The sequence below is a fragment of the Hipposideros armiger genome, unplaced genomic scaffold (genome assembly GCF_001890085.2).
Source record: "Hipposideros armiger isolate ML-2016 unplaced genomic scaffold, ASM189008v1 scaffold_443, whole genome shotgun sequence".
In the NCBI taxonomy this organism is placed as follows: Eukaryota; Metazoa; Chordata; class Mammalia; order Chiroptera; family Hipposideridae; genus Hipposideros; species Hipposideros armiger.
The window spans coordinates 786,016-810,016 of NW_017731793.1; the positions used below are offsets into that span (position 1 = coordinate 786,016).

Sequence of the window (24,001 nt, forward strand, 5' to 3'; positions counted from 1 at the left end):
GTCCCGGGTTCCCTGGCCCGAGTAACGGCAGAGGCATTTTCTGCGACAGGCCCGAGTCGGGGAGGCGGCCCTGCCGCCTCTACGGGGATAGTGAGAAGAGTTGGTTGGCCCAGGGTGGGGTTGGAGGAGCAGACTCGGTGGGAGTCAGCGCCAGCCGCTTTGCTATATTATTTTTTAGTGTAATCCGCGCTTCTCCCTGCTTCCTGCTGAGTGCCAGGGGCAGATCCCCGCTGCTCTGGGCCTCAGTTTCCTCATCTGCAGAGTGAGACGCCCTAGTGTGTAGGAAGGAGCAAGGGGGTGTGGGCTCCCACGGCGAGGGAGGGATATTGCTACCCAGGTCTGGCCACAGGCTGTGCAGTCCCTGAGCAGCTGGTCGCTGTGAGCAGGTCACCCTTCCTCCCTAGTCCGCCGCCACCGCCTTCTCACCCAAGAAACCGAGACTAGATGAGAATGAAACGAGGGAAGCCCGGGGCTGGAAGAGTCAGGGGTGTTCTTTCGACACTCCAACTCACGTGTGGTTTAGTGACGCTGTTGGGGCTAGGCGGACATAGGCCCCCATCCTGCAGGGTCTGTGGGCTGGCCTTGGGATCTGATAAAGACCAGCTCCGACTTCCAGCAGGGGTGTTGCGGGCAGGTTAACACGGGCACATGCTTTCATATGGAGTCTCAGGGACTCCTTTGGAAAAGAGGCTGAAGCCTTCACGTGTAGACTGAGAAGATTAGCAATCAGCACTGGGCCCACAAATACAACCATGATTTTCACATACCCAAGGTTAAACTCCCAGTTAATGTTTGCCAAGGAGAAACCTCAAGCTTTCTGGCTTAAGGACAATAATTAATGTCTGGGGAACCCACGCACCAGGGGGGCTGATCCAGCAGTGTCCAGGTGACATTTCGAGGAGACTCAATGGGGACAATGGGGATGATTATAGCAGGGGTCCTGGGCAGGGTGCAACCTGGCCAGTTCCTGAACTCACAATGTTACACCCAGTTCTGAATTTTGTATTTATCATCCCATGCACACACTCAAGGATTTACTATAATACGTATGTATATATCCTTACTCAATATAAGACATAAGGTGTGTTTTTGTATATTCTTGAACATGGGATTAAGAGTTTCTCTAAAGGAAGCCCAGGAGTGGAACTGCAGGAATTGCTGGATTGTGAGTGAGGTATTTGCAATTTACTAATTTATTAGATATGCCCAAATTGCTCACCAGAGTCACTGCACCAATTTCAATTTTCATCAAACATACGTGAGCAGTGCAACTGATTCTTAACACCTTTGGTATTGCCAGAATTAACCTGCCAGCCTGTTGAGTGTGAAACAATACACTGTTGTGGATTCAATTTGCATTTCCTGATTATTAATACAGGTAAGCATGTTTTCATTACTTTTTTTTTTCTTTTCTTTTTGGCCACTTTAGTTTCCTCTTCTGTAAATTCCCAGTTCATAGACTTTGCCCACTTTATTATTTTTTTTAGCTGAGCCATCCTGCCACCTGTTGGCAGCTCAGTGGCAGCTCACCTCGGGCGTAACTTGAACCGCTGTTGCTCAGAGCTCACACTCTTGAGCGAGCTCTTAACCAACTGAGCCACTCGGCTGGCCCTAACTATTTTTTCTTTATTGATATGTAGGAATTTTTCAAATATTCTGAATACTAATACTTTGTTGGCCATATGCTTGTGGACACTTCCTAGTTGGTAGCTTTTAGCTACCAACATATTTTAAATTTTAATGATGATAAATCCTCATAAGAAACCTGTGTGGTTTATCCTTATTTATCTTGAGGTTATAAAAGTATTCTTTATTTTCTTCTAAAATATTTAAAGTTTACTTTTTGGAATAGGTTTGTATGTACCTGGAATGATTTTTATGTATGAGGTGAGGCAGAGATCCATTTTCATTTTTCTCCATACAGATAATAAATTGTCCCACCACCATTTATTAGTTCATTGTTTTTCCACATAATTTTGTAAGGAGAAAAAAACAATAGTTGTTTTAAAAAAATAAATCTACCTAAATAAAATATTAACAAGTGAAACCAATAATTGTGTTAATAGCAACAATTACAGCATTATGAGCAAGTTGTGTGTACCCAAAGAATTCAAGTATGGTTTACCACTGGAACTCTATTGATGTAATTGAACTCATAAACAGAGTAAAGTAGAAACCCATATGAAGATCTCAGTAGGTGCAGGAAAAGCATGCAATTAGCAACTGCTAATATTTTATTTATTGCATTTTCCCTTAAAATTGTTTTTAGAAATTTTTAAAAGTTCAAAGCAGCAAAAATCAAACAAAAACGAAGCATGAGCAACAGAATACTGCAGTATCCGCTCTGGTGTATGTCTATCACAGACGTTGCTCAGATGACTTCCTAAAGTTATTTTCAGGTCTAAGTTTCTATGACAACAAATAGCATTTTTGGCAAGTCTGGTTTCGGTTTCGCCGTTATCCAACTCCTGGATTCCATGCAGGGCTGTGAAACCCTGCGAAATAAAAGATTAATCTAGTCCAGTGGACCCTGTGGTTCCTCACCTCTGAGCGAGTCAGCACCGAAGACCCAGCCGGCCTCCCGCCATGTATCGCCTGGCGGCAACCCGAGACCGGTTCTCCGCATTCAAAGTTACCTGCTCTGCCAGAACGGACCGATGAGAAGGCTACAGGGATTGGTGGGTCTGCCTTTCGGTCCCTCCTAATTCTGCCCCTCCTCTGGGGAAAAGGTGGGGACACCTGAACTGGGGGAGGGTGGGGATGTCTGTGCAGAATCAAGGGCTCGGCTCTCAGAGAGTGCCCGGGGACGTACCTTCCAGGCCCTGGTGGCAGGTAGAGGCGTCAAATGGGGGTAAAAGGAGGCCAAGCGGAGGGGCTGGAAGGGGAGGCGGAGGAGATTCGAGGGGGAACGAGGCAGGGACCCGCAGAGATTCACTAAGGAGGCGGCAGAGGGGGAGGGTACGAGGGGCCAGGGCCGGAATTTCAGGTGAGTCTGGAGTGCGGTGATCAAAGACATCATCAGCTGCGACCTGCGGCGGCGAATGCATGGTGTTGGCCCCGGGTGACCTCGGACCAGAGCTTTCTTCCGGTCTGCAGAGGTGGACCCCAAGCTCGGCGGAGTAAGGAGTGAGTGACTCTTCCGCCTCAGAGCTGCGGCAAGAGAGGAATGGAGGATGAACAGGAACCGCCCTTACAGCCTCGCACCCAGGTGACCTGCTCGCGGCACCCCCACCCCTAAACACCTTGTGCATGTCAGCTGCACGCTGTGGCCGGGGGTTACGCCTTGCGGGAAACTTAACCGTCAGACCATTTCAACACCCACTGCACTTGTGCGTCCGCTTCGGTCTCTAGTTTGCGCTGCTCAAAGGCCCACTACGCATGCTCCTCCCCCTGTCTACTCAGTTGGGCTTCTGGAGTCTTATTGAAAAGACCGCAGGCCTTCCTCTCAGCGCGCATGCGCTTCCCACCTGCTCTGTGACGGCAGTCCCTGTACCCGTGGGGCAAAAAAAAAAAAAAAAAAAAAAAAAAAAAAAAAAAAAAAAAAAAGTCGGACAGTGCGGAGCCCTTTTGCCCAGAATACTGGAGAAATGTATACGTGCTCGATGGCCTCCTGCGATCTGGAAATGTCTGAATTTCGAAACCCGCCCGGCCCTGGCATTTCAGATGAGGGATTGCGGCCTGGCGTGAACTGCACAGGCTCAGCACTCCTGGAAGGTTTAACAAAGGAATCAGATAATACAAAAATAGCTGGTGCTTGTTTGTACAGTGAAGTTAGGTGCTGGGCTAGCAGAATATTGGCAGGTGTTCACGCGTAGGAATGGCCTGGGGGCCAGTGCAGGGTTGCATGGGATCACAGGCAGCCTACCAGCCTCGCATCCCTGGAGATGCATGCGTGGTCCTTGGGTCCTCCTGCAGGACAGACAAGCCTCTATTCTGGCTGCCTCACCCCTTCTGGTGACTGTTCCCCACCTTCATCTGTCCCTAACCTTCATCTCCTCCTCCATGCTCCTAAGGTCTGTCCTAAAGTCCTGCTTCATCGAGGGAACGGGGTCAGCCCACATCGCCCACCTCATCTCTGGGTTTTCCCACAACCTGTACTGATTTCCATCAGTTACCTGCATGGCTCTTTCCCTCATCTCCTTCAAGTCTTTGTGCAGGTGTCACTTTCTCAGGGCACATCCCTGACCGTCCTCTTCAAACAGCCCCTCTCACCCTTCCCTGTGTTCTGACTGTCACACCACTTGACATATATTTTCCTTTTTCATTTTGTTATTGCCTGTCTTCCCTAGCCAGAAGGAAAGCTCTCTAAGGTCATGGATTTTGTCTGTTGTTCACTGCTATTTCCCCAGAACCTAGAACGGTAGGTTTATTACTTGTAGTAGGGAGGCAAGCAGTATTTGTTCATTGAATTAATAATCACCATCATAGCTAATGTTTGAATGCTTTTCATGACCAGCCATGGGACTAAGCAATCTCCATGCAGGATCTCAGTGAATTCAATAATTTCCTGCTGTCTTGGAGACATGCCAGCATCCCCTCCCACATGGGCTCACTTGTATTCAGGTGCTGTGTCTTTTGCTGCTTACTGCAGATGTGCTATCTTATTGGAACTCTCACCTCCATGCAGCCTGCATGGATCTTTGATGTGACTCCAGTGAAACCAAACCCCTAGTTCTCACCTGGCTTCCTCCTATGGCTTCTGGCTTACGAGGAAGTTACATAGGCCTCATAGGAATTGTGGGCAGACAGGGTGCCTGTCATAGACCTATCTCCGGACCTGTGGCAAGACCTTTGGCAGAATCCTGCCCTCTAGAGCCTCTTCGTACACCTTCCCACCCCTGGCACAGTATCTCACCAAATGGTGAATGCACTTCTGTCTTTTTCCTAGCTGTATTTGTCCCCAGCACAGTTCCTAGCTGGGACAGGCACTTGGTGTTTGATGAATGAATAAAGAGTCCTCAGGTTCTGGAAATTCTTCAGAAAATCTTTAGCCAAATATCCTTCTGCCATGAAACCTGTATTTAAGTATTAAAAAGATAGTAAATTTGACTCTCAGCGCTTTAAATTAGCAGGTCGATTTGCCAGAGCAAGGAAGGCAGTATGATTTACTGGGAAAAGATGAACACTTTGATTTTTATTATATATAGTCGACTACTTTGTGAATGCGTAGGAAAAATATCTGAGAGAAGCAGTTCACAGTTGTGCCTTTGGGGGAGTGAAGATCTTCCAGCAAATGCCAAATTTTCAAAAATTTTAATGAGCATGTTATTTTATAATTAAAAATTATAAAAGGAAAAATATAAACAAGACTGAATTCCTAAAAATATACCAACTAAATGGGGCCGGGCATCATGGTATTGAATCCTCATGGCTGGGTGCCTTGGGGAGTTCTCCCTCCATCTCTAAGGGTGTTGCACTAGAATGAAAGACGTCCTTTGCTATACCAAGTATGTGTGGTGCATGTGTACCTTGGCTGTTCCCCACCCTGGAGGCAGGCATTATCATCTCCAGGTCCAGGTGAGGAAGCGCCTCGGAGAGGACATGGGAGTAAACGCAGAGCTGGCATTGGGACCCAGGGACTGCTCGCAGCTGCAGCTGCTGTCTGCTACTTCATATGCCCACCAAGTCCCCACACATGTAGGCCCATGCGCTTCCTTCTGTTAGCTTCACTGCAGAACAGGCTGGGAGGTCAGAGAAGGGGGCCCAGCCACTCTACTGGAGAATGTTTCACTGGGGGGAGTCACTGGGGCTTAGGGGCTCCTGTCCTACCAGGGGGCAGAGCTCTACTCTATTGGGTCCTCAGCTCAGGGCATTGTCCTCCCGAAGTACAGCAGGCATGCCCAGGAACAGCCTGGCAAGGAGGGCCGGGAACTGCTGTCCATCTCAGGAAAACACTGGCAGGGGGCAGGGTGGGGGAAACAGCAGGATCCTAGACTCAGAGCAGAAGGCTGGGGTTCCTCTGCGACCTGTCAGCCGTGCAACCTAGGTCACTCCTCTGTGCCTCAATTTCCTCTCATTGCCTGGTTCAAACAGATTGCAGTGCTATGATTAGTAGGTTCTGGTCCTGGGAGGGAGGTGGAGGCTGTTATCAATCACTCTGTGTCCTCCCCTCTCTCCTTAGATTCAAGGCAGGGTCCTGTTCCTGACCATCTGTGCAGCTGGCATTGGTGGGACTTTTCAATTTGGCTACAACCTCTCCATCATCAATGCCCCGACTGTGGTATGTACCCTCTGTGCCCACTGTCACTAGCTGAGTGGTGGCTGGGTGAGGGCTGACAGCTGCCTGCTGTGGGGCTTCAGGCCCGCATCCACTTGGTGGAGTTTTCTCCCACAGGTCCACCTTCACGGGGATGTCCTATAGGTCCAGCTCTACATCCTCTCCTGAACCTGCACCCCTCTTGAGTCCTTGATGTCAGCAGATGACTCCACGGTCTACCCAGTGACTAGGGGTGAACCTTGACTCTGCCCTCCCTCTCTCAGACATCAAATTCTTCCTAACTATCTCTAGCATCCAGCCATTTCTCCCCGTGTCTCTGCCAGAATGCCAGTTCAAGCCTCATCTCTCCTGTCTGGATTGTTGACCCAACTTCCTCAATGGCCTCCCTGCCTTTAGCCTCTCCCCTTCTAGATCCTCTCAAGTTTGATCAGGCCACTTCCCTGCCCAGAAATATTGTGTGGCTTCCCACTAGTTATGGGAATAAGGACAGACTCATCCACCGGAAGCCCAAGACCTCCTGGGGTCAACCTGTCTCCCACCTTCATTCCCCTAGCCACACTGAATGCACACAGCCTTCCTCAAACCCTCTTTCTACTGGGATGCCCTCTCTACCCCACCTGCAGAATCTCCTCAAGAACCACCCAAATGCCATCACCTTCCTGAAGCCTTCCTTCAACACCCCCCAGCTGGAAGTCACCCCTCCCTCCCCAACACATGGTGTGGGCTGTCACCACGTGGATTGTGTGTTGGTTGTTTTGGGTCCGTCTCATCTTCCTGCTGGTTTGCTGTCAGTGTTGAATCACCTGTGAATCTCTAGCATCTGATGCTGGCCTGGCCCCTGTCAATGTTCAGTGAGGGCCTGTGGAAAAAAATGAATCTTTGAGCCCCAGTGATAGAAGCCACCTCTAACTTAGCTTAAGTAAGAAGGGCAAGTGTCCTGTCCTGTAGCTGGGAAGGATGTGGGGCTGTGCACTGTGTTGGGGGATAAGCTGCAGGAACCAAGTCCCAGGATGAAACTGGGGCTCTCCTGTACCTGCCTGGCCTCATCCTCTACCTAGTGACAAGACAGCAGCTGCCAGCTGGAAACCCCCAAATAAAAGTCCTCCCCTCAGTAGCTACCTTAAGAAGGTCTAGGAAGAGTCTGATTGGCTGGGTTGAATCACATGCCCACCCCTAGACCAATCATATGGTCAGGAGCGTGGAGCACGCCTATTGGCCAGGTCTGGGTCAGGTGATCACTTTTATAATTGACAATAGGAGGGAACTTCTCCAAGTTGTGTTAATGGGTAGCAGAAGCCTTGGGTGGGAGCACATTCTGGGCAGAAACAATTATAGCAGCCCAGCCCCTTAAAGAAAGGATGAAATGAAAGGTTTAGAAATGGAGGCCTAAGCTAACTGCATTTGTATATTTATTTGTTCATTCAACAAGGATGTGATTGCCCACTTCAGTGCAAACTTAATGGCTGGAGAGGGACCCATCCACAGCAGGGTACTCTCAGGTCTTATCTCCTGTGGGCTATCACTAACCCCCCAAAATGGGACTTTTCTTGGTCTCAGGGGCTCCCCTACCACTCTCAGTGGTCACTCTTTTTCTATATTTTAATTAAAAAAAATTTTTTTAACTGGGGAATTGGGGAAGGGGAACAGCGTTGGGGAATCAGGGGAGGGGAACAGACAAGTTGCTATTCTTCTGTTCTTCATCTAGTTGTGGAGGACGTCGCTTCACTGGCCCATGTTGGTGTTATGATCATTGCACTCTTCCCGGGTGAGGCAGTCGCTCGCTGGCCATTGGACGGTTGCTCATGGCAGCTCATGGCAGCTCATGAAAGCTCACGCCCACTGCCAGCCAGCCCCACTGCAGCCTATGCCATTGCCGGTGACTCACGGCAGCCCAGCTCCAGGTTGAGCTGTTGTTCACCATCTTAGCTGTAGAGGGCACAGCATCACTGGCCCTCATGTGGAATCCGAACCAGGGCCCTGCTTCTCAGAGCTGGCATCCCAAGCCAACTCCTAACTAACGCGCCACTTGGCCAGCCCCTGAGTGGTCACTCTTGAGGAGTTCCAGCCAAGGCCAGCTCCTCTGGACATGTCTTTCTCCAAGAGGGACCTAGCAAGCACCAAGCTGACAACCATTAATTACCCTGAGCTGGCCTGGGCAGGAGAGAGCTGGCCCAACACTTAAACCTATTGCCTTCCCTCACATTCAGTTAAGAGGCCTGAGACCAGCCAGACACTGACATTTCATTTCTAACCAAGGGAGGGTGGGTATGTGGGTCTTTCCCATGAGCAATTATCCCTAACCACATGGCCTCCATTAACTTTCCTGAGTGGCAGTCTGGAGGCTGGGGTCCTGGGGTATCTAAACTACCTGGCAGCAGCCCTGACCTGTGGCTGAGGCAGTGGATAACTCATTTTACCTCCTTGGGCCCAATTCCCAATCTTAAAAATGACCAGAGTAATGTGTGTCTGACAGACTAGTACTTCCCAGGGCTTGTCACAGTTGGGATCCCAAGGAAATGCACAACATATTCCAGATAAGTCAGGTAGGTTTGGATACCACAAAGAATGATTTACAAATGATTGAGGGTGGCATAGAGAACACACAAGGTGGGAATGCAGTAATAGTAATGCTGATTTAGTAGTGCTGGAGTTATTACTACTCCTACCCCCAAAGGGACAAGTGGAAGGGCCATGTGGCATAGGCCCCCTTGAGAGGAGTAGTGAGTGACATTTGGTTGAATGCTGCAGCCAGCCTGAGGTGACCTCCAGAAAGGGAGCCCTGGGAACAAATATCCTTCATGCTTCCCACTGATGCCCTCTTCTGATGCCCTGCTCACCAATGGTCAGTTCTAACAAAGCCAGTCAGCAAGGGAGCTCACTGATGTGGGCCATGCAGGTGGCTTTCTGGGACCAAAGCAGGGAGGACAGCGGGGATAGTGACTGAGAGAGGTGAACAGAGACTGCCTAGCCCTGGGCTCTAGGAGATGCCATGGGTGAAAGAGACCAGCACAGAGACCTGCACATGGTAAGGGCTTAGGCAAATTTGCTCTGCCCATGGCAGGGGGATAGTATTATTCATATTACTCAGGAGACCTGATGTCTGCTCTGCAGAGGCAGAACTCTGTGGGAGAAAAGGCCTATCCTGTGGAGGCTGACTGGCATCTGTGTCCACAGCACATTCAGGAATTCACCAATGAGACGTGGTGGGTGCGAACTGGCTGGCCACTGCCTGACCACCTGGTTCTGCTTGTGTGGTCCCTCATCGTGTCTCTGTACCCCCTGGGGGGCCTCCTTGGAGCACTGCTTGCAGGGCCCTTTGCCATCATGCTGGGAAGGTAAGTGCTTCCTATGTACCCCTGAATGCCCTTCAAGAGGGGCACCCCATTCTGTAGGCTGAAGAATGTAGGAGAAGGAAGATGCCTGGTAGGCCCCAGCCCAGGTCAGCTCCCTACCCAACCTCCTACTCTGCCTGTAGTTTCACCAGAGTCAGGGTTCCAAGCAGATTTGGTAGAGGGGAGAGTCCTGTGCTATGAGGGAGGGAGGACTAGTTTTTAGTTCCATGTCATGTTATTTGACTACAAACAAATGTTTTCTCTCTGGGCTTCATTTCCCCCTTTGCATCCAACTGATGCAGTTCTTGGGTTGTAAACAAGACAGAATCTGACTTAATTGAAAATTGTAAGAACTGGAAAGATACTGGAGCAGCTCACAAAATGAAAGGAAGTGCTCAAAAGCCAGGCCTTGAGAAGGGCAGAACCCAAGGTGGTGCTGAGGAACTCAACAGCCAGACCTTTGAACTTTCCTCCTGGGGAAGATGACTTCATGCATCAGCTCCAACCACATTCTATCTCCAATGTCTTCATTCAAGATTCAGAATCCAAGAAAACGGGTTGTTATTGGTCCATCTTGTGTCACATGCCTACACCTGTGAAGGAGGGGAGAGAAGCATTGGCAGGCAGAAAAAACAAATGGCTACCACAGTCCACCGCTTTGCTGGCCACTCAGCATACATAGACACCTTTCTTCCATATAGTCAGCTCCAAACGTGCCCCCTCCTGACATTACTCAACCATCCCATCATATGCACCAGCATATGTATTCACCTCTCCCTAAGTGAGACCACTAGAGCATTGTCTTGTTACAGCCACCAGGGCTGATATAAAGGAGGTATTCTTTTTTGTTGTTTTTTTAAAGATTTTATTGGGGAATCGGGGGAGGGGAACAGATAAGTTGCTGTCCTTTTGTTCTTCAGTCTAGTTGTGGAGGACGTCGCTTCACTGGCCCATGTTGGTATTATCATTGCGCTCTTCCCGGGTGAGGCAGTCGCTCGCCAGCCATTGGACAGCTGCTTACGGTGACTCACAGCAGTTCACTCCGGCTGCTGGTGCTCACATTGGCTGCCAGTCCCTCATGGTAGCTCACAGCAGCCCACTGCAGCAGGGGCTGCAGCCCACACCGTCACCGGTGACTCACGGCAGCCCAGCTCCAGGTTGAGCTGTTGTTCACCATCTTAGCTGTAGAGGGCGCAGTGTCACTGGCCCATGTGGGAACCGAACTGCTGGCCCTGCTGCTCAGAGCTCGCATCCGCAAGCCAACTCTTAACCAACTGAACCACTCAGCCAGCACCTGGGGGTATTCTTTTTGAGTGCAAGATTTCCATGTGATGATCATTCTGCCAGCCCTGCAATTAACCGCTTGATATTCAGCAATCTATATACACTTAATGGTAAATTTAGCTGTAATCAAGACACCCCATAGGAGGAGGGAAGAAGAAGAAAGAGTAGGGGGAAACTAATCAAGGAAAAGAAAAGTAGTGAATGAATTTATTTTAAAGCACATGACACAGAAAGCCTGAAACACAGGTAGAGGTTCTACTCATTGGTTCTGGAACTGGTCACAAGCTGTTGCTTGCATTGGTTACTTCCATCCTCCAGTTTTCCATTCTTGCTTTGAGTCAGCACTTTCCTAAGGTTGAGGCTCTTTGCTCATTGGGGTGACCCAAATCTTCATTCTTGAGTGGGCTTGGTGGTCCTGATAGGGTGGGATCTTCAGCAAATTATTACACTCTGAGGTCATCTGCTTCTGGATGATGACATTCCTAATGCAATAATGAGTTCCATTGTCACCCACCGTCCTCTTTCACTGATGCAACTTCCTTTGTTGGATGCATGGGTGTCATGTTTGTGTATTTAACAGGTGTTATCTGTTAGGATGTCTTCAACTGCAGATAACAGAAAACCAGGACTCAGGTGACCAAAACAATGGGAGATCCTTTATCTCACACAAGAAGTCTATAGGTGGGTGACTTCATGGTTATGTCAGTACCCAAGATCTGTTCCTCTGAGATTTCCTTGGCTGCCAGTTCCACTGTGTGTCAGCCTGTGTGTCCTCAGACTGGTAACTAGAAAGCTACAACAGTGCCTCACTCAGATGCAACATCATCCAACAGAAAGGGGATTTCTTCCTGACCTATGCTTTATATCAGAAAAAAAAAGACTTTACAGTAGGTACCATGTCTCATTGCCCAGCACTAAGAATGGAATCACCAAGACTAGGTTAGATTATTGGGTTTATAGCTGAACCATAAGGGGTAAGAGCACATTCCAAAACAAACTGAGGCTCTTGCTGCAAAGAAGAAGGAGGTAATAATAGCTGTTCCTAAATATCTAATGACACCTGGTATAGAGTCCCTAGATGATACACTGGCAAAGCATGAAGGGAAGGAACTGAAGATACAAATTCAGCACAGATGCCTATTCCAGTGATAACCAATTACTGTCCCATCCCTAAGGCAGGGATCTAGTGGAGTTCATCTTCTGCCTAATAGCTGACTGGAGCTGTGACATGTGTTGCCATTTCTGGCAGTAGGGTTGGCCGTGTAGTGTGACAAGGTGTTTAGTCAGCTTGGTGACAGGAAGCCCCTGTTCTCGATTTCATGTACATTTTCTGTACTTGTGACCCTACTTGCTTTGCTATGAGCCTAGGGAGCGAGCACTGGGCTGACTGAAGAAGACAGCTAAGTGCCATCACAGGGGGCCATCCTGTCCCCCTGATTATGAAAGGCTGCTTCTGCAGTGGCAGGGGGCTTCTGGTGAGTAGAAACATGGACATGTGTATATTCAGGGTCTGGGCCAATTCTGTAAGATTCATATGTTTACCCTTCCCTTACACCCCCTTGAAACCAGTCTTCAAATTCTGCTCCATTTAAGACTTTGACTATCCAACCCAAATTCCATGCTCAAGATTCTGTCTACAGGAAGGATTTAACTCTTCTAATATTGTTTAGGGTCACTTTTGAGTGGGCTGTAATGCCATAGCTCTACCTTTCTGGCAGAACCGACTTATGCATGCAACCATCTGCAAACCACGGTCAAGCTTTGTTTTGTTTTAAACTAAAGACAAGAGGCCTTGGGTGTGCCTTGGGCGAAGGGTGGCAGTATGGTCGAGTAGGCCTGCTGATGTAACCCACTCATGGAAATTTTTGGGACCCACATGGGGAAAGTTTTGTGTATACCACTTCTGTTTAGTGATGGAGTGCTATAGACACACTCAGCCTTAGCATAGGAGTGTTATATGGCACCCAGGTCATGATGGACACATGGCCACCAGGTGTCCCAGTCTGGTGTTAATGCCCCCAAGGGCCTAGTGACAAGGGAGGAACTATTCCAAGAGGACAGTCATTTGCTGAAGTAGAGTAGCTTTTCTCCCAGATCCTCCGTCTTGCTTGTTATTCTCCTTTTAGGCAACTGCCACAGATACTTTAAGCACCACAGGATCTCCTAGGTCCAAAGAGTTGAGTGGAAGAACTCTGCACCTTGAATGGACCCACTAAAGAATACTCCCCTTGCTTAGCTCCACTCAGAGCTGCCAGGTTTTCAAATCACCTGGATTTGATTGGAAAATGTGTCCAATCACAACACCCAACGTGGTACATGCAGCTTGCAAAATGAAAAGAAGCCCTCTGAGACATGGTCATCCTTCTTAGAGGAAGGGCAGCAATTTGTCATGCACTTTGGAAGAAATATGCTGACATATCTTAGTCCATTGGACCTCAGATACTTCATTAATGTGGCAACTCTCTCATTGTTAAGCTTCCATTCTTTGTCATTCTTACCATTTTATCTTCTTATCTTGGTACCTTACCAAGATATCTAGTGAGCTTGCATCTTCCTCTTCTCTATATCCTTTCAATGTCAAGTTATCAAAGTCGTGGGGCCAGCAGGATTCCCTGTGGAATAGATTGTGGCCCAGAGCTGGAAAGCTGCTGTATCCTTTAGGCAGGTCGGTAAAGGTGTAATAGTGTCCCTGCCAGGTGAAAGCTAAGTTTTTCTGGTGTCTGTGTATTGACATGTAGCAAAATGCATTCATCAGATAAATAGCCACATTCAAAGTACTTTATTATTTATACCAGTGAGGAAGCCATTCATGGCAGATCAGTTACAATTGGAGTTACTGCTGGATCCAGTTTGTTATAATCTACTGTCATTCTCCATTCTCTAGATGCAGGAGATCTAAGCTTTGCTCATATTCTATCACCAATGTGCTGTTGACTTTGGGCAGAGCACTGGCCTCTGGGATCCAGTTTCCCTGTCAGTTCAGTGAGCTGTGTGGTCTACAGTGGGTTCGCTGAGTGACCTGCCTGACAGCACTTCTGAACTCAATATCAGGAGCCCAGAGCTGATGCTTCATTATGGTGGGGCAGCTGACATTTCCATTGTCCCCTTCCTGGTTTGCAGTCTGTCCCACTGAACTAGGAGGGGCCATCCAGCCATCCTGAAGGTTCTGAGAAATGACTCTGTAATACATGGAGGAAAATGTGAGGAGACTATACTTGGATTTCCATGCATCCCTTCCCTCACTCCAGAAGTCCCTGTTCTTCCTCCCTAGGGTTTTATTGCAACTGAGAAATCAGATATTAAGCCTTTCGTTTTATAAGAGTTTGAGGAGAGTAGTGCTTAATTTTCAGGGATAAAGCCATAAAACGTAAGTTCTGTCATTTCAAGCTGTGGCACAGGCAGAAAGGAGAATGATTTGGGGTATGTTGGGAGAGGGGAGTGGGCGTATGTCTCTCAGGGCATATCTCGAGTGAACCCATGTACAATGGCTAGTGGTCATATCCATTCATGTTGCTTAGGCTCCTTGACACAATTCACGCACACAGGTCTGATCAGGGCTGGCTGGAGTTGCAAAGAGGTGCCCTCATGGATAGTCCCTCTGGACTGACCTGAGCCCTCTTGCCTTGTTCCATTTCCCCCAAGGAAGAAGTCCCTCCTGGTGAACAACATCTTTGTGGTGGCTGCAGCGATCCTGTTTGGCTCTAGCCGCAGAGCAGGTTCCTTCGAGATGATCATGCTGGGACGGCTGCTCATGGGCATCAGTGCGGGTATGGGAGCAGGATGCCTCACTCATCCTGCCTCTCCAGTCCTACTCATTCATTTATTCCCTTTATTCCCTTCATTTATCTTCTTTATCCATTGATTTACTTTTTATTCATGCCTGCCTTTGTTTTTCTTTGCAAAATGATTAAATGTGGTTTATCTTTAAAAACTTGTATAACTAGACATTTAAAGTGGATGTAGAAAAATGCAATAGTTGTGCAGGAGTGTGAGGACAAACATCCTCAAACCTGCACTAACAGAGGTCCTGTGTTTGAACAACACTCTAAGTCATGAGCTTCCTGGCAGCCAAGGTGTAAAGGCATCTAGGATGAGTTCTCTGATCTTCTCTACAGAGTCAGAATAGCCTGTTAGGGACTCCTCAGTTTCTGGGGCTTGTCATGTGAGGGAGCAGAATTTTGAGCACATCCATCTGAGCTTTTAGGGGCTCACATCAACAAACCCCATTTTGACTCCCTACTGTTTTTATTTTTAAAAGATTTTATTGGGGAGTTGGGGGAGGGGAACAGCATTGGGGAATCAGGGAAGGGGAACAGACAAGCTGCTGTCCTTTTTGTCCTTTAGTCTAGTTGTAGACGAAGTCGCTTCACTGGCCCATGTTGGTATTATCATTGTGCTCTTCCTGGGTGAGACAGTCACTCACCAGCCACTGGACGGCTGCTAATGGCAGCTCACGGCAACTCACAAAAGCTCACGCCCACTGCCAACCAGCCCCACTGCAACCTACACCATTGCCAGCGACTCACAGCAGCCCAGCTCCAGGTCGAACTGTTGTTCACCGTCTTAGCTGTAGAGGGCGCAGCATCACTGGCCCTCATGTGGGATCTGAACCGGGGCACTCTGGCGTCCCAAGCCAACTCTTAACCAATGCGCCACTCGGCCGGCCCATTGACTCCCTACTGTTTATACAGCCAGGTGTCAATGTCTATATTAATTATCTATTCCTGTGAAACAAAATATGCAAAAACTTAGTGGCTTAAAACCACGAATATTTATTATCTAACAGTTTCTGTGGTTCAGGACCTGGCAGTGTCTTAGCTGGGTGATTCTGGCTCGGTATTTCTTATAAGGCTGTGATCGAACTGCCAGGCAGGGCTGGAGTCCTCTGAGGGGTTGGCAGAGGCTGTAGGATCTGCTTCCAAGATGGTGCCCTCATGTGCTGTTAACAGGCCTCAGCTCCTCAGCCTGTGTGTCTCTTTCACCAAATGCCAGCTGGTTTCCTCCAGAGTAAGTGATTAGAGAGAGAGAAAGAGCACAAGTGTGTGTGCACAAGGAGGAAGTCCCAATGCTTTTTTTTTATTTTTAATTGGGGAATTGGGGAGATGGGAACAGTGCTGGGGAATTGGGGGAAGGGGAACAGACAAGCTGCTGTCCTTTTGTTCTTCAGTCTAGTTGTGCAGGACGTTGCTTCACTGGCCCAAGTTGGCACCACCATTGAGCTCTTCCCGGGCGAGGCAGGTCAGTCGCCGGCTTCTGGACGGTTGCTCACTGTGGCTGCTGCCCGCTCACGCTGGCTGCTGGCTACATATGGTAGCCCATGGCAACCCACTGCAGCAGGGGCTGCAGCCTACGCCGTCCCCGGTGACTCACGGCAGCCCAGCTCCAGGTTGAGCTGTTGTTCAGCATCTTAGCTGTGGAGGGCAGTGTCACTGTCCCTCATATGTGGGATCCGAACCGGGGCCCTCTGGCGTCCCAAGCCAGTTCTTAACCAATGCGCCACTCGGCCGGCCCCCAATGCTTTTTATGTCCTAATCTCAGAAGCCATACACCATCAGTTTTGCCAGTCTACTTGTAAGAAGTGAGTCACTAAGAACAGTCCACACTCCAGGGAAAAGGAACTAGGCCAGACTTTGTGCTCCAAGGACCCAGCACAGAAAGAACCCTTCCCTACACATTTATAGGAAGAACAGGGGTACCTCTGAGACTTTTTGGCAATCAGTGCACCCACCTTTTCCCTAGCTCCCTTCACCCAGTGCTTAGAGAGGCAGGACTTTGATGAGAGCTGTTTCCTGATCTCAGGTCAGGTAGGGGGTAGAGCAACACTCCCTGCGGTATTCCCAAGTAGATGATGCCCAATTACTGTGGCCTCCTAGCTTTTGCCAGCTGTCACCATCTGGGGTGGGCAGTGGGGGTGCTGTCCAGTTCTGTTTTTCCACTGGCTGCCTGGGTGCCAGGTGCTTCCCTGGGGAAGTTGGGATGAAGTGAGGACTGACAGCAGTACTGGTCAATGAAAGCATTGATGTGAGAGCTGATGGGCATCCAGATGCCATCTTGCCCTTCTCTCATTGCCCACTCAGTTCCTCAGAGCCCTTTACCCTCATCCCAGTGACAAGGTCTAGAAAGATTTGATGACCACGGTGGGACTATGGTAATGGAACAGGATAGGAGCTAATCTGAGAAAGACTTCTCTCTCAGAAGTCCTGGGGGGTGGACCTGGAGTCCTGCTGGCCCTACAGTAGATGGGGAGGGACCCCTCCAAGCATATGGGGTGAGGGAGCAGCACTCAGTGCCAGGATCCATTAGATGTGGTGCCAAGGTGGCAGGGGAGGCAAGTCCAGGTACTACAGGGGATCCAGCCTGATGGTTGACTGTCTTTTCTATGCAAACATCCAGGTGTGAGCATGAACATCCAGCCCATGTACCTGGGGGAGAGCGCGCCCAAGGAGCTCCGTGGAACTGTGGCCATGACCTCAGCCATCTTCACCGCCCTGGGGATTGTGATGGGTCAGGTGGTCAGTCTCAGGTAAGCACCCTCCTCCCCCACTGTGATTTGAGGTGTACCAGTGAAAGCCCTTCTGTGCCTAAATTTCTCCCCTACCCACCAAGTAGATTAAGGCACTGTTTCTTTATATTAAGGCATTGAAACCTGTCCATTTCCATCTGGACAATACACAAAACTGGTATCAGTCAGCCACACTTTAGTGTGAATCACACTTTTCCATCCTCTCCAAAGCAGGAAGCAGAAAGCAGGTCTTGACAGAGAAGAGGGTGAAGGTCTGGGCTTTTAAAGGGGAGCATGTCCTGGTCATCCAGGACGGGGAGGAGGAGGCAGAGCCTGGAGCCCTGGTAAGAGGAGTTGCTAGGGATGAGGTGGGGCTACAGCCCTGCCCTATCTTGGGTCCCTACCTAAGTGGGAGGGATCTTGGTGTCACAGGAGAGCAGTCAGGCAAAAGGCAGGGGACAGGCGTAGGGGATAAAGGACAGGGGAGTGGGAGGCAGGAGGATAGGGGGCAGGCAAGGAGGCTTCTGGCCTATTCTCTCCTCTGCCCCCCAGGGAGCTCCTGGGTGGCCCACAAGCCTGGCCCCTGCTACTGGCCAGCTGCCTGGTGCCCGGGGTGCTCCAGCTCGCTTCCCTGCCCCTGCTCCCTGAGAGCCCACGCTACCTCCTCATTGACTGTGGAGACCGTGCGACCTGCCTAGCAGGTGAGTCTCTGACCTCAGTTCTCCAAACCACCCTTCACCAAGGGACACATCTGCCCAGAGCAGGTGGGTCCCCATTTCTTGAGTTTTATTTATCAGGGAAAAGTTGTCTCTCTCTTTGTGCCATCCATAGATCCCTTCAAGGGGCTGTTCTGAGCACCAGGGCAGTGGGATGGAGCAGACCTCGCCTTTGCCACCCAGGAACCCCCAGGGAGGTCAGAGAAAGAGCCCCCTATGCATGTGCAAGATGAAACACTGTGTAAGAAGCGCTCACAGGGCCAATGCCAACTGGGTGTTTATCCATTAGCTATGACCACAATAATGATACCCAAGGAACAATCCCAAGATGTCTGGCTTAAAACAGCAATCATTTACTGCATCTTCTACTCATTTACTTGCTGAGCTGGCTGCATGACTCTGCTGATTTTAGCTGGGCTGACTCATGGTGTAAAGGTCAGCTGGGGTTTGGCCAGTCCAGGCTGGTCTGAGCTGGAGCAGTTGAGCTCTGCTGCACATGCCTCTGCTCTCACTCTTGGTACCAACCAACTAGCCCAGGAATGTTCTTATTACAGTGATGACAGAGGCACAAGAAAGCAAATCCAATTGTATAAGAACTTTCCAAACCTTTGGCCCCTTATGTCCCTTAATATCCCATTGACCTAAGAGAGTCATGTTACTGGACCCAAAGTTACAGGATGGGAAAATTGATGTCATATCCTCTCACATGGCAAAAGGCATAGATTTAGGGAGGGTGAAGACAGGGCCCACTAATGTACTCTTCTCAGCTTGCCATCATGGCCACAATTATTATTCATGTCCCTCCCCTGTCTGTGTAAATCACTCTCAGTGCCATCCGGGACCCCCCAAAGTTTCATCCAATCATGGCACCAGGCTTGAAGTCCAGGATCTCAAGGTCACATCAAGTCTGTGTGTGCCTGCTTTTGATCTGGAGACCTAGGAGCTAGAAATACAAGTCTTCTGCACGTTCCATACTCAATGGTGAAAGTGGGACAGCGTAACCAGAATTTACCCTTCTTTCAAAGAAGAGACAAGGAAGCAGAAAGCAGTCACTGATCCATAACAATGCTGAAATGCCCCTAGGAAAACACTGCCAGATTCCCGTGCTTTGAGGATGGGGAATGTTCCCCGATGAAGCCCTGGAAGTTCCTTGGCTCCCTGGGAGGGGCTCCCCAGGTTCTTGCTTCTGCCCTCTGAGATGTCCTTTTCCATTAGCTTCCTTGACATCTTCTGAAGAGGGCATTGGAAATGTACCTATAGAAAGTTGGGGCACAGAAGTCTTTACCTTTCAAAGTGCCTCCTTTCATCCAGGCTGGGAGAACTTTTGTCAATACAGTTTTCTTAAAAAGGATGTGAATTTTCTATGTATTTGATTTATATACCAAAAAGCCACATTCACAATTCTTTCTGAGATATGCTTCTCTTCTGAGACCTAATTACTGGGATTTGGGGGCATATCAGGTTGCTGTGGACCAACACCCTTAAGTTTTCATAATGCCTGTTTTTCCAGCCATGAGGGTCTGTGAGGCACTACCTTAAGCCACACCCTGATTTGATCTTTACCCTGAGTCTACGGTTCACTGGTAGGCTCTGGATTTAATCTTTGTTCTCAGACTGTACCTTAATTTGGGACTCTGCTATCTGGAGAGTTTAGAGATGAGAAAAGGTTTGCTTCTGGTTTTTGTTAGATTAACCTAGCAAGTTTGGAATGAGCTAAATTTAATTAAATTTTGTTCTCTCTGAAGGTCTTTTTCTTACTCATGTCTTTTTTATAGTAAACTTAGAATACTCAGCTAAAAGCAGCCAGTTCATGCTGTCAATGCATGGAGGTCTCTTTGTCCAAGTCCAGAAGTTCATTAGGTCTATTTTCTTTCTTCCACGCTACTGCCCTACATACACGGCCTGTCGTTTTTCCAGCCTCCTCACTGCCCTCTGCCTGGTTTTGGAACAAGTGCCATGGATGACAGGTCCCAGTTATGGTAGCACCCACTCCTGGTACGAGTTCATTGATCAGTTTTTTATTGCTGCCTAGCAATCACAGCATCTCCATGGCCAACAAAAGAAGCAACTGCTTAGCTCAAGCCTCCATGAATTCTCTGGGGTTGGCCGATGTAGGCTGGTGGCTCTGCTCCTCTTGGTCGCTCAGGCAAGTCAGTTGGGCATCGGCTGAACTAGGATGGTACCAGCTGGGCCATCTCTGCTCCTCCTGGGACCAGTGGGTTAGCCCAGTACGTTTTAATGATGATGGCAGAAGAGCCAACATAAATGAGCAAGGCCAAGTAAGGTCTGGGCTGGAACGGGTGGCATGCTCTCCCTAGAGACTCATCTTATTGGTCAGAGAAAGTCACGTGGGGGAGCCCAGCACCAAGGGATGTATACTTGCCCCTTTAGTGGAAGCAACTTCGAAATCACATAGAAAAGGGCATGGATACAGGGAGGGGTGAAGAATTGGGGAGGATGGTGGCAATTTACCAATTGTTGTGTCCTGTCCGATGGTCCACAGAACCCTGAGTTTCTAAAGCCTTTACTGGTCCATGATGCTGTGAAACAACAGGGCCAGGAAGATCACCCCATCTGACCATGGAGGCCCAGAGAGAGAGAATGGAGTAGGGGGTGGGAAGCTCACTGTGGGGGACCAATGAAGGGCTGGGGGAAGGAGACCTCAGCACCTCCTCTTCTGCCCCAGCCCTGCAGCGGCTGCGGGGCACCACAGAGGTGATGGTGGAACTGGCCGAGCTGGAGGAGGAACGTGCTGCCTGCCGGGGCCGGCGCGCACGGCGCCCCTGGGAGCTGTTTAAGGATGGCACCTTCCGGAGGCAGGTGATTAGTCTCGTGGTCCTGGGCAGTGCCATGGAGCTCTGCGGAAATGACTCGGTAAGGGCCCTGCCGCGCCCCGTGCCCTGGGTGTGGGGGCTGTGTGCTGCAGGCCCCTGGGAGCCACTGGAGGTTGCAGGAATCAATGCCCCAGAACTGACCCTGCACCTGCCTTCCCAGATATACGCCTATGCCTCCTCCGTGTTCCGTGAGGCAGGAGTTCCCGAGGACAAGGTCCAGTACGCCATCGTCGGGACTGGGTGCTGTGAGCTGCTCACAGCATTCATCAGTGTGAGTCTGGCTCTGGGCAGCTCCTCCCCAAGCCCAGCAGGGGGGCTCTGGGGTGCTGACACCCTGAGGACTTGAGTCCCCTGCCTTAAGCCATTTCCCACTCCAGGTCACTCTGTTAAAATGCAGCAAGTTAGTGAGCATTTATTGAGCACTTACTGTTTGCTGAGCACTCAACCACTATTTTGAGATGAGGAAACTGAAGTTGAGTGACCTCTGGGAAATTATGTATCTTAATCTCCTGAAGCAATAAACGGCTCCTTGCCCTGCCACCAGCTTCTTCAAGAGGCCACTCCCCACTGCCCCACCCCCCACCCCCCAGGGAAACCAAGGGGACCATGGCCCAGGTGCCCAGGCCAGTTACTGAGGGCCCCTTTCCTTTGCAGTGTGTGGTCATTGAGAGAGTGGGTCGGCGGGTGCTGCTCATGGGGGGATACTCCCTGATGACCTGCTGGGGGAGTGTCTTCACAGCGGCCCTGTGCCTGCAGGTATGGGGCAGGGTGTGGGGTGGGTGGCTGGTTGCTGGCTGATCGCCACCTCACCCCACCCCTCTGCTGCAGAGCTCCTTCCCGTGGATGCCCTACCTGGCCATGTCCTGCATCTTTGCCTTCATCCTCAGCTTTGGCATCGGCCCTGGTGAGTGGGCCCAAGGGGCTCTGGGCTTTGGGACTTGCTGAAAGAGCATGGACATCTGGGGGAAGGATGGGTAGATGTGAATGCAATGTCACCTGAGTGACCCCACCCCTATCTGTACCAAGTCTTTTGGAAGGAGAACACCAGGGACCCCCACTCCCACACCTGGGGCAAAGTGGGGAAAAGGTAGGGCAGGGAGCCCTTGCTGGCAGCCCCTTGTACCTGCCTCTCCTTCCAGCCGGAGTGACAGGAATCCTGGCCACAGAGCTGTTTGACCAGACGGCCCGGCCTGCTGCTTACATGGTCTGCGGGGCGCTCATGTGGACCATGCTCTTTCTGGTCTGGCTGGGGTTCCCCTTCCTCATGGTAGGCCTGTCCCCTCCCCCTGGGGGGGGGATTGCTGCCTTAGGTTGTGTCCCTGTCAGCATGAAAACCCCAGCGGGAGGCGTCCATCCAAGGAGACTGAGACTGAAGCGGGTGGGGCTTATCTAAGCAAAGAGGGACAAGTCCCCCATCATGACCTGTTATGGGGCCTTATGTCTGGGGGCTGAATGGGACCACACCAGGTCTCAGCGTCTCTTTCATCCTACAGGAGGGATTGTCCCACTTCTTCTATGTGCCTTTCCTCGGTGTCTGTGTCTGTGGGGCCATCTACACAGGTTTCTTCCTCCCTGAGACCAAAGGCAAGACCTTCCTGGAGATCTCTGAGGAATTGCACAGACTCAACTTTCCTGGGCAGAGCCAGGGCCCCATGTGGAGGAGCCCAGAGGTCATCCGGTCCACAGAGCTGTAGTTCCACAGGTGTGGCTGGGGCCCAGATCCAGCTGCTGTTCTTCTCTTTGCTTCCTCTCCATTCACTAGCTCTTGCATTTGTTTGTTTAATGAGTAGGTACTTATTAAATGAGCACCTACTGTATCTAGGCATGGTGCCAGGTGCTTAGCAATAGTGGTGAGCCAGACAGATGGAATACGGGACCTCTTGGTGCGCCGCATCTAGAGGCAGTCAACTAACAGGAGACCAATACAGACATAGCTACAAATTTGGGGAAATGCAGTGGAGGAAAAAATATAGGTTGTGAAGAGAGAGAGTGTGTGTGTGTGTGTGGGGGGGCCAGGGGAGCTGACCTAGTTTGAGAGGGGCATGATCAGAAAAGGGTTTTCTTTAAAGGATCAACTTTATTGAGGTATAATTTACATATAGTAAATGTATCCATATCAAGTATACATTTGATGAGTTTTGACAGATTTATCCACCCATGAAACCACCAAACCACCACAATCAAGGTAGAACATTTATTCAGATCACTCCAAAATCTCCCTCATGCCTCTTTGCAGTCAATAACCCACCCCACCCCCAGTCCCAAACAACCACTGACCTGCTTTCTATCACTTACATCGGATTTGCCTTCTTTAGAATTTGATGTAATTCCATACTATATGTATGTATTTGTGTCTGGCTTTGCTCCAGATAAATTTTTTGAGATTCATGTATGTTGTCACATATATTAGTATATATTCCTTCGTGTTTCCAAATAGTATTTCATTGTATAGCTATACCATAATTCGTTTATCGATTTACCTGTTGGACATTTGGGCTATTTTTTATTCTTGGCCATCATGAATAAAACTGCTGTGAACATGCTGCACAGATTGTTGTGTAGACATATGTTTTCATTTCTTTTGGGTAAATGAATTGCTGAAATAATGTAAGTATGCTTAGCTGTAGAAGAAACTGTTTTCTAAAGTGATTACACTGTTGGACATTTCCACTAGCAATGTATGAGAATTCCAGGTGCTCCAAGTTCTCATCAGCACTGGTACTGTCAGTCTTTTTAATTTAGTCCTTCTAGTGAGTGCATAATGGTGTCTCATTGTGGTTTAATTGTGGTTATTTCCCTGATGACTCACTCACCTTTTTATCTGTTCAGCATGGCCATTCATCTATCACCTATTGTGAAGAATCTGTTCAAATATTTTGTCTACTATTTATTCCTACTTTTTAAAAAGATTTTATTTTATTAGAGCAGTTTTAGGTTTATAGCACAATTGAAAGGAAGGCACCGAGGTTTCCCATATCTCCGCCGGCCCCCCACACATACACAGCCTCCCCCATTATCAATGTCTCCCACCAGAGTGGGACATTTGTTACAATCAGTGAACCTACAGTGATACATCATCACCAAAAATCCAGTTTACATCAGGGCTCCCTCTTGGT

The 24,001-nt window shown here is 49.4% G+C and overlaps 1 protein-coding gene and 1 long non-coding RNA gene across 10 annotated transcripts; one reads left to right on the plus strand and one right to left on the minus strand.

Annotated features, from left to right (window-relative positions):
* Positions 1-2,405: 2,405 nt before the first annotated feature.
* LOC109394910 (uncharacterized) lies at positions 2,406-3,470 on the minus strand. Its single transcript, XR_002126549.1, has 3 exons — positions 3,243-3,470; positions 2,813-3,150; positions 2,406-2,495 (listed from the first exon to the last, which is right to left on the minus strand). It is a non-coding gene; the product is annotated as an uncharacterized LOC109394910 (long non-coding RNA).
* On the plus strand, positions 2,489-23,434 carry SLC2A11 (solute carrier family 2 member 11). Of its 9 annotated transcripts, none has more exons than XM_019665462.1 (13): positions 2,489-2,678; positions 3,097-3,208; positions 6,122-6,220; positions 9,329-9,552; positions 14,476-14,600; positions 17,227-17,356; positions 17,888-18,036; positions 20,738-20,925; positions 21,046-21,156; positions 21,540-21,641; positions 21,714-21,789; positions 22,025-22,152; positions 22,379-23,434. In XM_019665462.1, exons 2-13 carry the CDS (start codon positions 3,167-3,169, stop codon positions 22,577-22,579), a joined length of 1,575 nt encoding a protein of 524 aa, XP_019521007.1. In that variant the 5' UTR covers positions 2,489-2,678; positions 3,097-3,166; the 3' UTR covers positions 22,580-23,434. The 9 variants fall into 9 exon arrangements, with proteins under 9 accessions (XP_019521007.1, XP_019521010.1, XP_019521008.1 ...); XM_019665463.1 differs by lacking the exon at positions 2,489-2,678 and adding an exon at positions 2,685-2,832; XM_019665465.1 differs by lacking the exon at positions 3,097-3,208.
* The last annotated feature ends 567 nt before the right edge of the window (positions 23,435-24,001 follow it).

Excerpts from the sequence above, each read along its gene's own strand:
- SLC2A11 (XM_019665462.1), top strand. The coding sequence starts at position 3,167 with ATGGAGGATGAACAGGAACCGCCCTTACAGCCTCGCACCCAG. Across the intron at positions 9,553-14,475 it reads TTTGCCATCATGCTGGGAAG|GAAGAAGTCCCTCCTGGTGA; the intron begins GTAAGTGCTTCC and ends ATTTCCCCCAAG. Across the intron at positions 18,037-20,737 it reads CCGTGCGACCTGCCTAGCAG|CCCTGCAGCGGCTGCGGGGC; the intron begins GTGAGTCTCTGA and ends CTTCTGCCCCAG.